The sequence below is a fragment of the Hyla sarda genome, chromosome 8 (assembly GCF_029499605.1).
Source record: "Hyla sarda isolate aHylSar1 chromosome 8, aHylSar1.hap1, whole genome shotgun sequence".
Taxonomy (NCBI): domain Eukaryota; kingdom Metazoa; phylum Chordata; class Amphibia; order Anura; family Hylidae; genus Hyla; species Hyla sarda.
In genome coordinates this window covers 120857619-120872076 of record NC_079196.1, presented here as the reverse complement: position 1 = coordinate 120872076, position 14458 = coordinate 120857619, and the positions used below count along the sequence as shown (strand labels likewise).

General features: G+C 41.7%; 1 protein-coding gene across 8 annotated transcripts in view; it reads right to left on the bottom strand.

The window, feature by feature from the left end:
• PIKFYVE (phosphoinositide kinase, FYVE-type zinc finger containing) overlaps positions 1-14458 on the bottom strand; it is a 301144-nt gene that overhangs the window by 195607 nt on the left and 91079 nt on the right. For all 8 annotated transcript variants that reach the window (XR_008847336.1, XM_056536875.1, XM_056536878.1 and 5 more), the window contains one exon: positions 5879-5941. Coding sequence is in view for 7 of the 8 variants with exons in the window: in XM_056536875.1 (XP_056392850.1) it covers positions 5879-5941 (63 nt within the window). In the remaining variant the exon portion in view is untranslated. The remainder of the gene's footprint in view (positions 1-5878; positions 5942-14458) is intronic.

Below are 14458 nucleotides of genomic sequence, written 5' to 3'. Positions count from 1 at the left end.
AACCCTTTAGGTGTTTCACAGAAAATGTTCTTGTAGACCCAGTTTTTGAATTTTTACAAGGGGTAATAGGAGAAAAAGTAAGGAAATACCTCATATGTGTATGTCAAGTGTTCGGGGGGCGCAGTAGAGGGCTCAGAAAGGAAGGAGCGACAATGGGATTTTGGAAAGTGAATTTTGCTGAAATGTTTTTTGGGGGGCAGGTCGCATTTAGGAAGCCTCTATGGTGCCATAACAGCAGAAAACTCCCCACATGGCATACCATTTTGGAAATTACACCCCCCCAAGGCACGTAACAAGGGGTCCAGTGAGTCTTAACACCCCACAGGTGTTTGACGACTTTTCATTATAATCAGATGTGTAAATTAAAAAATATATATTTTCTTCACTAAAATGCTGTTTTTCCCCACAAAATTTTACATTTTTACAAGGGGTAATAGGAGAAAATGCCCCCAAAATTTGTAACCCAATTTCTTCTGAGTAACAGGTATGTAGAAGTAAGTCCAGCTCTCTACCTCAAGCGCCGTGCACACGGACTGGCGTGGGCAGCGCCAAATGGAAATACAAAAGAAAGTGGAATGTCCAGCGCAGTATAGGCCCATCTAATTCTTTTTATTGATTAAAGCCCAGGATACATGGATGCAGAAGGCACAGGTGACGCGTTTCGGCTCAAAAAAGAGCCTTAATCATACAAAGTGTGTACAGCAAAACCTGTCTTTTATAGGGCAGACCATACCAGGTACCTCCCCCAAGAAATGGAGGGGGGAGGAAACCAGGTATGATCAGCCGACTTCATTTGCACAGGTGAACACGTCAGAGTAATGCCGTGTTTAGGCCCAGCAAATAAAGGTAGCATTAGTAAAACTTACACGTACCAAGAAGATACGGGATACATATGAAATGATATGGTAAAGGATAAGATAATGTATGCTACAATAAAACATGATATAAGTAAGTTGCGATCAAAATGGAGAATAAATAAATAAAATAAATAAATAAATAAATACTCACCTAAAATCCCAAATCTGCAACAAATATAATCATGTTAAAAGACTATATTATGTCCTATTCTATCTCCACATATGAAAAAGGCTGACATTTTTTTTATTATAAATGTATAAAAAATACCTATAAATGTTTATGCATGATCTGGTCCAAATGTAGACTGCCTAAACACATGTGGAGAAGACATAGGAGAAACAAAAAAAAGAGATGATGTACAAAAAAGAAAGAATGGGAGTCAGGGTACACATGAGAGACAAAGCTAAAAAAAAAAAAAAAAAAAAAGTTTACCAGAAAGGTAGGGGCAAAAAAATGTTGTCAAAATAATTACAGCAGGGTAAGATACCACTCTCCAAGTAATGTAATTAGCAGACTGTGTGTGTTCAGGTAATAAGCAGATTGGTGCCATCTAAACAAAAGAGATACCTAATATACTAGTTCAATAATGTAAGATGGTGTCCAATCTCTTATTGAGCCCCTTAGGGACCCGGCTATCGAGTCTCAAAATCCAGTACACTTTGCGATCCAAAAGTTTCTGTCTGGCATCACCCCCTCTCACGGGTGGTATAACCCGTTCGAGACCCTGTAATATAAGGGAGGAGGTGTTACCATGGTGCGCTTCCACACAATGTCGCGATACCATAGATTTATGTCTAGTGTTCAAATGCTTAATATCCGACAAGTGTTTCCGGGCCCGTACCTTAAGTGGGGTCGTAGTACACCCCACATATTGTACCTGGCAATCCACACAGGTAAAGACATACACAACATTGGAGGTATTACAGTTAATGTACTGTCCAACGTTGTGGACCTCTCCCGTAGAGGTGGACACCACAGAGCGCGAATTATTCATGAATTTGCAGCATATACACACTGTGTGTCCACATTTAAAGGAGCCGGAATGACGGAGCCAGGTGGGTTGGTGAACGGAGGTACTCTCCACAAATAAACTAGGAGAAATATTCTGGGAAATAGTTGGGGCTCTTTTGAATACGCACCTGTACCCTTGTGACAGGACTCCATGAAAGGCAGGATTGCAGGTTATAATGGGCATATGTACCTGTGTATGATGTCACAAATTTGTGAATATTCATTACTATATTTGGTGGAAAATACTACAGGTGAGTCCCTACCTGATTTGATAGATGTATCTTTGCGGGTATGCACTGGATGGATACGTGCTCTACGATCTTTCTGTTGGGCAACTCTTATGCCCAGATTGATGTCTTGAATTCGGTAACCCAGACTCAAAAGACGTGTCTGAATCTGCAAGGCTTCCTGCTCAAAATCGGAAACCGCAGAGCAGTTTCTGCGTGCTCTCACCATCTCCCCCACAGGCAGGTTTTTTACCACATGGGGGGGATGGCAAGATTTTGCATGCAGAATTGAGTTTACTGCCATATTTTTCCTGTACGTACAGGTAGTAATACTGCCATCGTCACTACATCCCCTCAAACAAAGGTCCAAAAAATTCACAGAGTCTTCCTGATACGAGACCGTGAATTTCAGGTTGTGGACATTGTCATTGAGATATGTCTTAAAGTCTGGTATGGTCGCCACTCCAGACCTCCAAATATAATGGTACCTTACCCTGCCGTAATTATTTTGACAAAAATTTTTGCCCCTACCTTTCTGGTAAACTTTTTTAGCTTCGTCTCTCATGTGTACCCTGACTCCCATTCTTTCTTTTTTGTACATCTCTTTTTTTGTTCCTCCTATGTCTTCTCCACATGTGTTTAGGCAGTCTACATTCGGACCAGATCATGCATAAACATTTATAGTTATTTTTTATACATTTATAATAAAAAATAAAAAAATATGTCAGCCTTTTTCATATGTGGAGAGAGAATAGGACATAATATAGTCTTTTAACATGATTATATTTGTTGCAGATTTGGTATTATAGGTGTTTATTTATTATCCTCCATTTTGATCGCAACTTACTTATATCATGTTTTATTGTAGCATACATTATCTTATCCTTTACCATATCATTTCATATGTATCCCGTATCTTCTTGGTATGTGTAAGTTTTACTAATGCTACCTTTATTTGCTGGGCCTAAACACGGCATTACTCTGACGTGTTCACCTGTGCAAATGAAGTCGGCTGATCATACCTGGTTTCCTCCCCCCTCCATTTCTTGGGGGAGGTACCTGGTATGGTCTGCCCTATAAAAGACAGGTTTTGCTGTACACACTTTGTATGATTAAGGCTCTTTGTGAGCCGAAACGCGTCACCTGTGCCTGCTGCATCCATGTATCCTGGGTTTTAATCAATAAAGAGAATTTGTTGGACCTATACTGCGCTGGACATTCCACTTTCTTTTCCAATTTCTTCTGAGTATGGAAATACCCCATGTGTGGATGTCAAGTGCTTTGCTGGTGCACAACAATGCTCAGAAGAGGAGAAGCGCCATTGAGCTTTTGAAGAGAGAATTTGTTAGGAATGGAAGTAAGGGGCCATGTGCGTTTACAAAGCCCTGTGGTGCCAGAACAGTGGACCCCCCACATGTGACCCCATTTTGGAAACTACACCCCTCACAGAATTTAATAAGGAGTGCAGGGAGTATTTACACCCCACTGGCATTTGACAGATCTTTGGAACAATGGGCTGCGCAAATGAAAAATTACATTTTTCATTTTCACGGACCACTGTTCCAAAAATCTGTCAGACACCTGTGGGGCGTAAATGCTCACTGTACCCCTTAATACATTACATGAGGGGTTTAGTTTCCAAAATGGGGTCACGTGGGGGGGGGGGGGTCCATTGTTCTGGCACCATGGGGGCTTTGTAAACACACGTGGCCTTCCACAAATTTCCGGACAAATTTTCTCTTCAAAAGCCCAATGGAGCTCCTTCTCTTCTGAGCATTGTAGTTCGCCAGCAGAGCACTTTACATCCACATATGGGGTATAGTCTTACTCAGAAGAAATGGGGTTACAAATTTTGGGGGGGCTTTTCCTTTGTGAAAATGAAAAATTTAGGGCAACACCAGCATTTTAGTGAAAAAAAAAAAATTCTCTTCATTTTCTCATCCAACTTTAACGAAAATTTGTCAAAAACCTGTGGGGTGTTAAGGCTCCCTATACCGCTTGTCACGTTCCATGAGGGGTGTAGTTTCCAAAGTGGGGTCTCATGTCGGTATTTCTTTTTTTGCGTTTATGTCAGAACCGCTGTAAAATCAGCCACCCCTGTGCAAATCACCAATTTAGGCCTCAAATGTACATAGTGCGCTCTCACTCCTGAGCCTTGTTGTGCGCCCGCAGAGCATTTTACGCCGACATTTGGGGTATTTCGGTACTCAGGAGAAATTGCGTAATAAATTTTGGGGGTCTTTTTTTTCCTTTTACCTCTTGTGAAAATAAAAAGTATGGGGCAACACCAGCCTGTTAGTGTATAAAAAATAAAAATGTTTACACTAACAGGCTGTTGTAGACCCCAACTTTTCCTTTTCATAAGGGGTAAAAGGAGAAAAAGCCCCCCAAAATTTGTAACGCAATTTCTCCCGAGTACGAAAATACCCCACATGTGGCACATTTCCTTGAAATAAGACAGGGCTCCAAAGTGAGAGAGCACCATGCGCATTTGAGGACTAAATTGGGGATTGCATAGGGGTGGACATTGGGTTCACTGGCATAAAATACCCCTAACAGGGTGACTTCAGCTGTTGCTAAACTCCCAGCATGCCTGGACAGTCAGTGGCTGTCCGGAAATGCTGGGAGTTGTTGTTTTGCAACAGCTGGAGGATCTGTTTTCGAAATGCTGCTGTACAATAAGTTTTTCATTTTAATTAAGGGGGGGGGCAGTGTAAGGGGGTGTATATGTAGTGTTTTACCCTTTATTTTGTGTTAGTGTAGTGTAGTGTTTTTAGGGTACATTCGCACTGGCGGGTTTAGGATGAGTTTTACATTAGCAGTTTGCCCTGCGGTGGAAAATTGGGGGGGTTAAACCTCTAGATGTTGCAAAACTACAACTTCCAACATGCACTGACAGACCGTGCATGCTGGGAGTTGTACTTTTGCAACAGCTGGAGGCACACTGGTTGGAAAACCTTCAGTTTGGTTCTGTTACCTGACTCAGTATTTTCCAACCAGTGTGCCCCCAGCTGTTGCAAAACTACAACTCCCAGCATGTACTGATTGCTTAAGGGCATGCTGGGGGATGTAGTTATGCAACAGCTGGAGGTACGCAACTACAACTCACAGCATGGTGAGACAGCCGTTTGCTATTCGTGCATGCTGGGAGTTATTATTGGTCTCCAAAATGTAGCCCACCAGACATTGCTAGGCAACTGACCGGCTTCCGTAGTCTGCACCAGGGAGCCAGCCGCACGTCATCGCCGCCCGTTGCCACCGCCGATGGTACGTGACCTCTGGCGCCGGTCACAGGACAGGTCCCCTGTTCTGCCCGGACTACTGTAGGTTGCCAGAATGTGGTAACCAAACTTTAAACCCTACCCCAGATCTGCTATTGGTTGGTCACTTATGACCGACCAATAGAAGAGATAGGAGGGGTGGCACCCCTGCCACCTCACTCCTATCCCTTCAGGGGGATCGTGGGTGTCTTGGACACCCTTATTTTCCGGGTCATCAGAGAGCCGTATGACCCGGAATCACCGGTCTGAATTGACATTTGGGGGGGTACAGCTTTTTTAGACATAAATAAAACATAGAAAACTTCCTTTTTTTTTTTTTAAACAAAATACATTAGAAAGATTTTAATTCACCATAAGGAGTGCTAGAGCAAAAATGAGTTATAATGACAGTGCCCATTTAAAACCCTTACCTTCAGATGCAAAAAATAAAAATGAATATATTTTTTTTTTTTTAAACCACTTGCAAATAATAAAATAAAATAAGTAATAAAAAGAGTTTACCTTTAATGAAAGCGTCACTTATTGAGATCATCTGCTGACCACCATCTTCAGACAGAAGAAATTCTAAAATAGTAGATGAGAACAGAGAAAACAGATGGCGTTACTCAAACATTCCAACCAAGTACACACCACACCCTGTATGACAAACTGCAAATTATCCATTTCCTACAGTGTGTCCCTGGAGATCACACAGCCTCACAGTGAATGAGAACTTCTGAATTTTTATGTTTGGAACGTATCAAAACGATTAGACACAAAACAGAGCAAGGACAGTGCCATCTCACAGACCTGGCATTGTCCAAATCCATCCATGGCAATATGGAGGTTGTATAGGGTTTTCATAGTTCCTAGTGAAGCATTTCCTCCAACACAGAAATAAGGAGTGACATCTCTTCTAAAGGCCCCCTATTTGAGAAGACCACCCACTTATTGAGGTCAGATTGTGTGTGACAGATTTTCAGTCCATCATTTTTACATCAATTTTGGGTGGTCTTCTCAAAGAGGTTTCATTGTATATAATGTGTTGGCTTGTCAAATTAGTTATGTGTAATCACATTAAGGAGAGTGAAATTAGTCTGTTACATTATATGTGGTGCACATAAAAAACAATGGTATAAAACATAATCATTCATCTTACAAAATAAAAAAGGCAACACACAGCCTATGCAACACAATCAAAATGGAGTCAGTCACACAGATCATTACATATACAAAGTTTAAATCATTTTCGTATCTCCAATACAGCAAGGAGAAGTCCTAATAAATTCCTTTAGACTTTGCAGGTTTTAACATGGAACAAACTTAAATCACAATGGATTTCATGGCACTGGTCCACATGGCATGTACTAGAGACACTTCAAACATTTTGATCAGTCAGGGTCTGGGTGCAAAGACCCCAACCAATCCCTAGAACGATCTGGGAGAAGCTGATCACTTCTCCTTGCTTGTTCTAATGATCTGCACCCAGAAAAGGGCTGATTTTTTGGGGTTTTTTAGTTTTTTAGGATCGTAACACTTTAATGTAAAAGAGGAAGAAAAATCTCTAAAGTACTAGTTAATGGACTGCTTGAGATGACCATGTCCACAGAGTAGGTTTTAGGACAACCACTATTATTCTGTATTACAAGAGTGCTGTAATACAAGTGGGAGCACAAACAGAGCCCCAAAAATACCCAACAATAATGGAGAAAAAGAAAAAAAGCATGATTTTGTTGAATAAAATTCTTGTCAACCCAGCAACTTCATATATCCACACACTGTTAATTATTATTATCCATCAATATAACAAATCCAACCACAGGAGTTTGACTTGTTGCAGTCACTCAACAATGGCCTTTTTCTTATTTCGGTGTAGGTTTCTATGTCTCCTTTCTACAGACAGAGTGGAGTAGAACTGTATGTTGTTGTTTTGTATGGTTCATGTGTTTTTCTTTTACATTTTGTACCTTTACTGTCTGCTGAAGTTTTCCCTGTCCTGCTCTGCAAGTTTAGGGAATAAAATTGAAGGGGGAGCGTCTTTATTTTCTTTTGTTGTGTCCTTTTGTATTTTTGTAATTATTTAACTTTATATATTTATATATATATTTTTTTTTTTACCATTTTATTTTGTAAAAAAAAAATAAAAATTTTAATATATATATATATATATATATATATATATACACACATACACACAATATAATATATATATATATATACACATACATATATACACACACACAAACATGTATATACATACACACACACACGCCACAAATAATAAATAAATAAATATGTATATATGTGTATATATATATATATATATATATATATATATATATATATATATACGGGATCAGTATTTTCCTCGGGGAGAGGAATCTGCAGATGGGTTCTCTTTCCTTCTGGAGAGAGTTCTGGCTTGGCATAAAATCCCAATCAGTTCTGAGACTTCTTAACTGGAGTCAGAGCTGGTTGCCGGACACACTACCTGTATAGGGTGTGTGTATACACACACACACACACACACACACAGTCATGGCCATAAATGTTTCTCACAGAAAAAGCGTTTCTCACAGAGAAGGATTGCAGTAACACATTTTGCTACACACATGTTTATTCTCTTTGTGTGTTTGGAACTAAACCAAAAAAAAAAAAAGCAAATTGGACAATGTCACACCAAACTCCAAAAATGGGCTGGACAAAATTATTGCCACCCTTTCAAAATTGTGGATAAATAAGATTGCTTCAAGCATGTGATGCTCCTTTCAACTCACCTGGGGGCAATATAAAAATCACACCTGAAAGCAGATAAAAAGGAGAGAAGTTCTCTTAGTCTTTGCATTGTGTGTCTGTGTGCCACACTAAGCATGGACAACAGAAATAGGAGAAGAGAACTGTCTGAGGACTTGAGAACCAAAATTGTGGAAAAATATCAACAATCTCAAGGTTACAAGTCCATCTCCAGAGATCTAGATTTACCTTTGTCCACAGTGCACCACAATATCAAGAAGTTTGCAACCCATGGCACTGTAGCTAATCTCCCTGGGTGTAAATGGAAGAGAAAATTTGATGAAAGGTGTCAACACAGGATAGTCCGGATGGTGGATAAGGAGCCCCAAACAAGTTCCAAATATATTCAAGCTCAAGCTTCCACCTCTAGGGGGAGGAGGAGTAGATTGGGCACAGGTGTATAAATCTTAGCTTGGGACTCTTATTGAGAGCTTGCTCTTTTTGAGTGTTGCTGTGTAAGAGGGGGCGTGAAAGAGGAGTTTCAAAAACTGTGATTATCTGTTGTGCGGAGTGAATCTGTGGAGTGGGTGCGACTGCCTATAGCCCACATTCTTATTTTGGGTAAGTTTTTCTCTTTTGCACATAGTGGGATAACTGTTAGAGTTTAAACACCCTTTTTCATTTTTTTTTTTTCTCTGTTCCACCTCTAGGGGGAGGAGGAGTAGATTGGGCACAGGTGTATAAATCTTAGCTTGGGACTCTTATTGAGAGCTTGCTCTTTTTGAGTGTTGCTGTATAAGAGGGGGCGTGAAAGAGGAGTTTCAAAAACTGGAGTTTGAAAGCAGGAGGTTGAGATCGCTGTGAGTTTTAATTTTTGAACCCACAAGGTCTACAAAAAATTTTAAGTGTCATTTTGACTGTCTGTTTTTTCCTATACATTTGTGAAATCCCCATAATTAGATGGCCTCCATGTTGGAAAATGCAGTCCAATGTACATCCTGTTCAATGTATGCAATCCTTGAACAACAGTTTGAGGGTGCATATTGTTGTGCGAGATGTGTGCTAGTTGTCCGTTTGGAAGCCCAGATCCTGCATCTAGAGGGGCGACTGGCAACAATGAGAAGCATTAACAACATGGAGAGGAGTCTCCTGCTCACTGAGCAGGCACTCTCGGGAATAGAGGTGGGGGAGGACAGTGGGACGGAGTTGCAGGACAGTCAGGCAGTTAGCTGGGTTACAGTTAGAAAGAGGGGTAGGGGAAAAAGTGTCAGGGAGGCTAGTCCTGAACTGGCACACCCCAACAAGTTTGCCCGCTTGGCAGATGAGGGGGATGCCATTACAGAGCTAGCAGAACTGCAGCAGGATACCGCCTCTGACCGCCAGGGGGGTGTCTGCTCCAGTAAGGAGGGAGGGAGGAGTACAGGGCAGGCCAGACAGGTACTAGTGGTGGGGGACTCAATTATTAGGGGGACAGACAGGGCAATCTGTCACAAAGACCGGGATCGCCGAACAGTGTGCTGTCTGCCTGGCGCACGAGTTCGGCACATCGCGGATCGGGTTGACAGGTTGTTGGGCGGGGCTGGAGAGGACCCAGCAGTCATGGTACATATTGGCACCAATGACAAAGTAAGAGGTAGGTGGAGTGTCCTTAAAAATGATTTCAGGGACTTAGGCCGCAAGCTTAAGGCAAGGACCTCCAAGGTAGTCTTTTCTGAAATACTACCAGTACCACGAGCCGCACCAGAGAGGCAGCGGGAGATCAGGGAGGTAAACAAGTGGCTCAGAAGCTGGTGTAGGAAGGAAGGGTTTGGGTTCATGGAGAACTGGGCTGACTTCGCTGTCGGTTACCGGCTCTACCGTAGGGACGGGCTGCACCTCAATGGGGAGGGTGCAGCTTTGCTTGGGGAGAAGATGGCTAGAAGGGTGGAGGAGTGTTTAAACTAGGGACTTGGGGGGAGGGAACCTACAGCAAAGAGGGGGAAGATAGTGTAGATAGAGAGGTGGGAATTATAAATGTACCTGGGGGTGGAGCGGAGGGAGGGGTTAGAATAGTTAATAGGAATAGGCTTCATAGGAAAATAAAACTTACACCCTTGAATCCCATTAACCCCAATAACATAAAGGATGGAAATGTAAAGTGTATGTTCACAAATGCCAGAAGCCTAGCAAATAAAATGGGGGAGCTTGAGGCCTTGATACTGGAGGAACATATTGATATAGTTGGGGTCACTGAGACATGGCTGGACTCCTCGCATGACTGGGCTGTCAATCTGCAGGGGTTTACATTGTTTCGCAAGGATAGAATGAACAGAAAAGGTGGTGGAGTCTGTCTGTATGTAAGAAGTGGTATGAAAGTCAGTGTGAACGATGCCATAGTGTGTGATGATTCTGAGGATGTGGAATCATTGTGGGTAGAATTACAAAAGGAGGGAAATACTGAAAAAATAATATTTGGGGTAATCTACAGACCCCCTAATATCACTGAAGAGATAGAAGTTCGGCTTCATAAACAAATAGAGAGGGCCGCCCGGGCAGGTACAGTGGTAATAATGGGAGATTTTAACTATCCAGATATAGATTGGGGTCCGGGGTTGGCTAAAACTACAAAGGGGCGACAATTCCTAAATTTATTGCAGGATAATTTTATGGGCCAGTTTGTGGAGGACCCAACAAGAAGTGATGCCTTGTTGGATCTGATCATTTCCAACAACGCAGAGCTGGTTGGTAATGTAACTGTGCGGGAAAACCTTGGTAATAGCGACCACAATATAGTTACTTTTGACTTAAAATGTAGAAAACAAAGACAGGCGGGGAAGGCAAAAACATATAACTTTAAAAAGGCAAATTTCCCTGGGCTGAGGGCTGCACTACAGGACATAGACTGGGGGGAGGTGTTCTCAAATACTGATACAGAAGGTAAATGGGACATCTTTAAATTAACTCTAAATAACTATACAGCTACATATATACCAAAGGGGAACAAATATAAACGATTGAAACTAAATCCTACATGGCTGACACATGATGTTAAAAGAGCAATAAACAGCAAAAAAATAGCCTTCAAAAAATACAAATCTGATGGGTCAGCGATAACATTTAAACAGTACAAGGAGCTTAATAAAATCTGTAAAAATGTAATAAAAACAGCAAAAATTCAAAATGAGAGACAGGTGGCCAAAGAAAGCAAAACTAATCCTAAATATTTTTTTAGATATATGAATGCAAAAAAACCAAGGACAGAGCATGTAGGACCCCTTAATAATGATAATGGGGAGGTTGTCACAGGCGATCAAGAGAAGGCGGAGCTACTGAATGGGTTCTTTAGTTCTGTATACACTATGGAAGAAGGAGCTGACATTGGCCAGGTCAGTGCTGGTAACACATCATGTAATGTACTGAACTGGCTTAATGTAGAGATGGTACAAGGTAAGTTAAGTGATATAAATGTAAGCAAATCCCCAGGACCGGATGGACTACACCCAAGAGTTCTTAGAGAGGTAAGTTCAGTAATATCTGTACCCCTGTTCATGATATTTAGAGATTCTCTGGTGTCTGGTATTGTGCCAAGGGACTGGCGCAAGGCGAATGTGGTGCCAATCTTCAAAAAGGGCTCTAGGTCTTCCCCAGGAAACTATAGACCGGTAAGTTTAACGTGCATTGTGGGTAAATTGTTTGAAGGACTTATAAGGGATTACATACAGGAATACATAGGGGATAATTGTATTATAAGTGATAGCCAGCATGGGTTTACTAAGGATAGAAGTTGTCAAACCAATCTAATTTGCTTTTATGAAGAGGTGAGTAGAAGCCTTGACAGAGGAATGGCTGTGGATATAGTGTTTCTGGATTTTGCTAAAGCATTTGATACTGTCCCTCATAGACGTCTGACAGGTAAGTTAAGGTCTTTGGGTTTGGAAATTTTAGTTTGTAACTGGATTGAACACTGGCTCATGGATCATACCCAGAGAGTGGTGGTCAATGATTCGTACTCTGATTGGTCCCCGGTTATTAGTGGTGTACCCCAAGGTTCAGTACTGGGACCGCTGTTGTTTAATTTATTTATCAATGATATAGAGGATGGTATTAACAGCTCTGTTTCTATCTTTGCAGATGATACCAAGCTTTGTAGCACGGTACAGTCTATAGAGGATGTGCATAAGTTACAAGATGACTTGGATAGACTAAGTGTCTGGGCATCCACTTGGCAAATGAGGTTCAATGTGGATAAATGTAAAGTTATGCATCTGGGTACTAATAACCTGCATGCATCGTATGTCTTAGGGGGGATTAAACTGGCAGAGTCACTGGTAGAGAAGGATCTGGGTGTACTTGTAGATCACAGACTACAGAATAGCATGCAATGTCAGGCTGCTGCTTCCAAAGCCGGCAGGATATTGTCATGTATCAAAAGAGGCATGGACTCAAGGGACAGGGACATAATACTCCCCCTTTATAAAGCATTGGTACGGCCTCACCTGGAATATGCTGTTCAGTTTTGGTCACCTGTCCATAAAAGGGACACTGCGGAGTTGGAAAGGGTGCAGAGACGCGCGACTAAACTAATATGGGGCATGGAACATCTTAGCTATGAGGAGCGATTAAAGGAGTTACAATTGTTTAGTCTTGAGAAGAGACGTTTAAGGGGGGATATGATAAACGTTTATAAGTATATTAATGGCCCATACAAAAAATATGGAGAAAAACTGTTCCAGGTTAAACCCCCCCAAAGGACGAGGGGGCACTCCCTCCGTCTGGAGAAAAAAAAGTTTAGTCTCAAGAGGCGACACGCCTTCTTTACCGTGAGGACTGTGAATTTATGGAACGGTCTACCTCAGGAACTGGTCACAGCAGGAACAATTAACAGCTTTAAAACAGGATTAGATACATTCCTGGAACAAAATAAGATTAATGCTTATGAAGAAATATAAAATCTCACCCCTTCCCCAATATCGCGCCACACCCCTACCCCTTAATTCCCTGGTTGAACTTGATGGACATATGTCTTTTTTCGACCGTACTAACTATGTAACTATGTAAGCTGTCCTGCAGGCTCAGGGAGCAACAGCGCGAACTATCTGTCGACATTTAAATGAAATGAAATGTTATGGCAGGAGACCCAGGAGGGACCCACAGCTGACACAGACATAAAAAGCAAGACTACATTTTGCCAAAATGAACTTGAGTAATCCAAAGCCCTTCAGAGAAAACGTTTTGTGGACAGATGAGACCAAGACAGAGCTTTTTGGTAAAGCACATCATTCTACTGTTTACCAAAAACAGAATGAGGCCTATAAAGAAAAGAACACAGTACCTACAGTGAAATATGGTGGAGGTTCAATTATGTTTTGGGGTTATTTTGCTGCCTCTCGCACTTGGTGCCATGAATGTGTGCAAGATATCATGAAATCTGAGGATTACCAACAGATTTTGGGTCGCACTGTACAGCCCAGTGTCAGAAAGCTGGGTTTGCGTCCGAGATCATGGGTCTTCCAGCAGGACGATTACCCCAAACATACATCAAAAAGCACCCAGAAATGGATGGCAACAAAGCGCTGGAGAGTTCTGAAGTGGTCAGTAAGGAGTCCAGATCTAAATCCCATTGAACACCTGTGGAGAGATCTTAAAATTGCTGTTGGGAAAAGGCACCCTTCCAATAAGAGAGACCTGGAGCAGTTTACAAAAGAGTGGTCCACCATTACAGCTGAGAGGTGTTAGAAGCTTGTTGATGGTTATAGGAAGCGACCGATTTCAGTAATTTTTTCCAAAGGGTGTGCAACCAAATATTAACTTGAGGGTGCCAACATTTTTTGTCCAGCCCATTTTTGGAGTTTGGTGTGACATTATGTCCAATTTGCTTTTTTTCCCCTTCTTTTTTGGTTTAGTTCTAATACACACAAAGGGAATAAACGTGTATAGTAACACATGTGTTACTGCAATCGTTTTCTGTTAGAAATAATTGATTTTCTTGAAAAATTTCAGGGGTGCCAACATTTACAGCCATGACTCTATACAGTGGGGCAAAAAAGTATTTAGTCAGCCACCAATTGTGCAAGTTCTCCGACTTAAAAAGATGAGAGGCCTGTCATTTTCATCATAGGTATACATCAACTATGAGACACATAAATGAGAAAAAAAAAAAAAATCCATAAAAAGTCTGGCTCTCACAGACCTGTAACTTCTTTAAAGGGGTTCTCCCCTCCCATAGGCTTGCCTTTAGGTGCCGAGCGTGACGTCACACGCCGCCGGCCCTGTGGTCGCCGGTAATCAGACCCGGAACGAACACGCTCTGGGTACTGATTACAAACGGGGTGCCGCGTGCAAGATTACGGGGGTCCCCAGCGGCGGAACTCCCGCGACCAGGCATCTTAT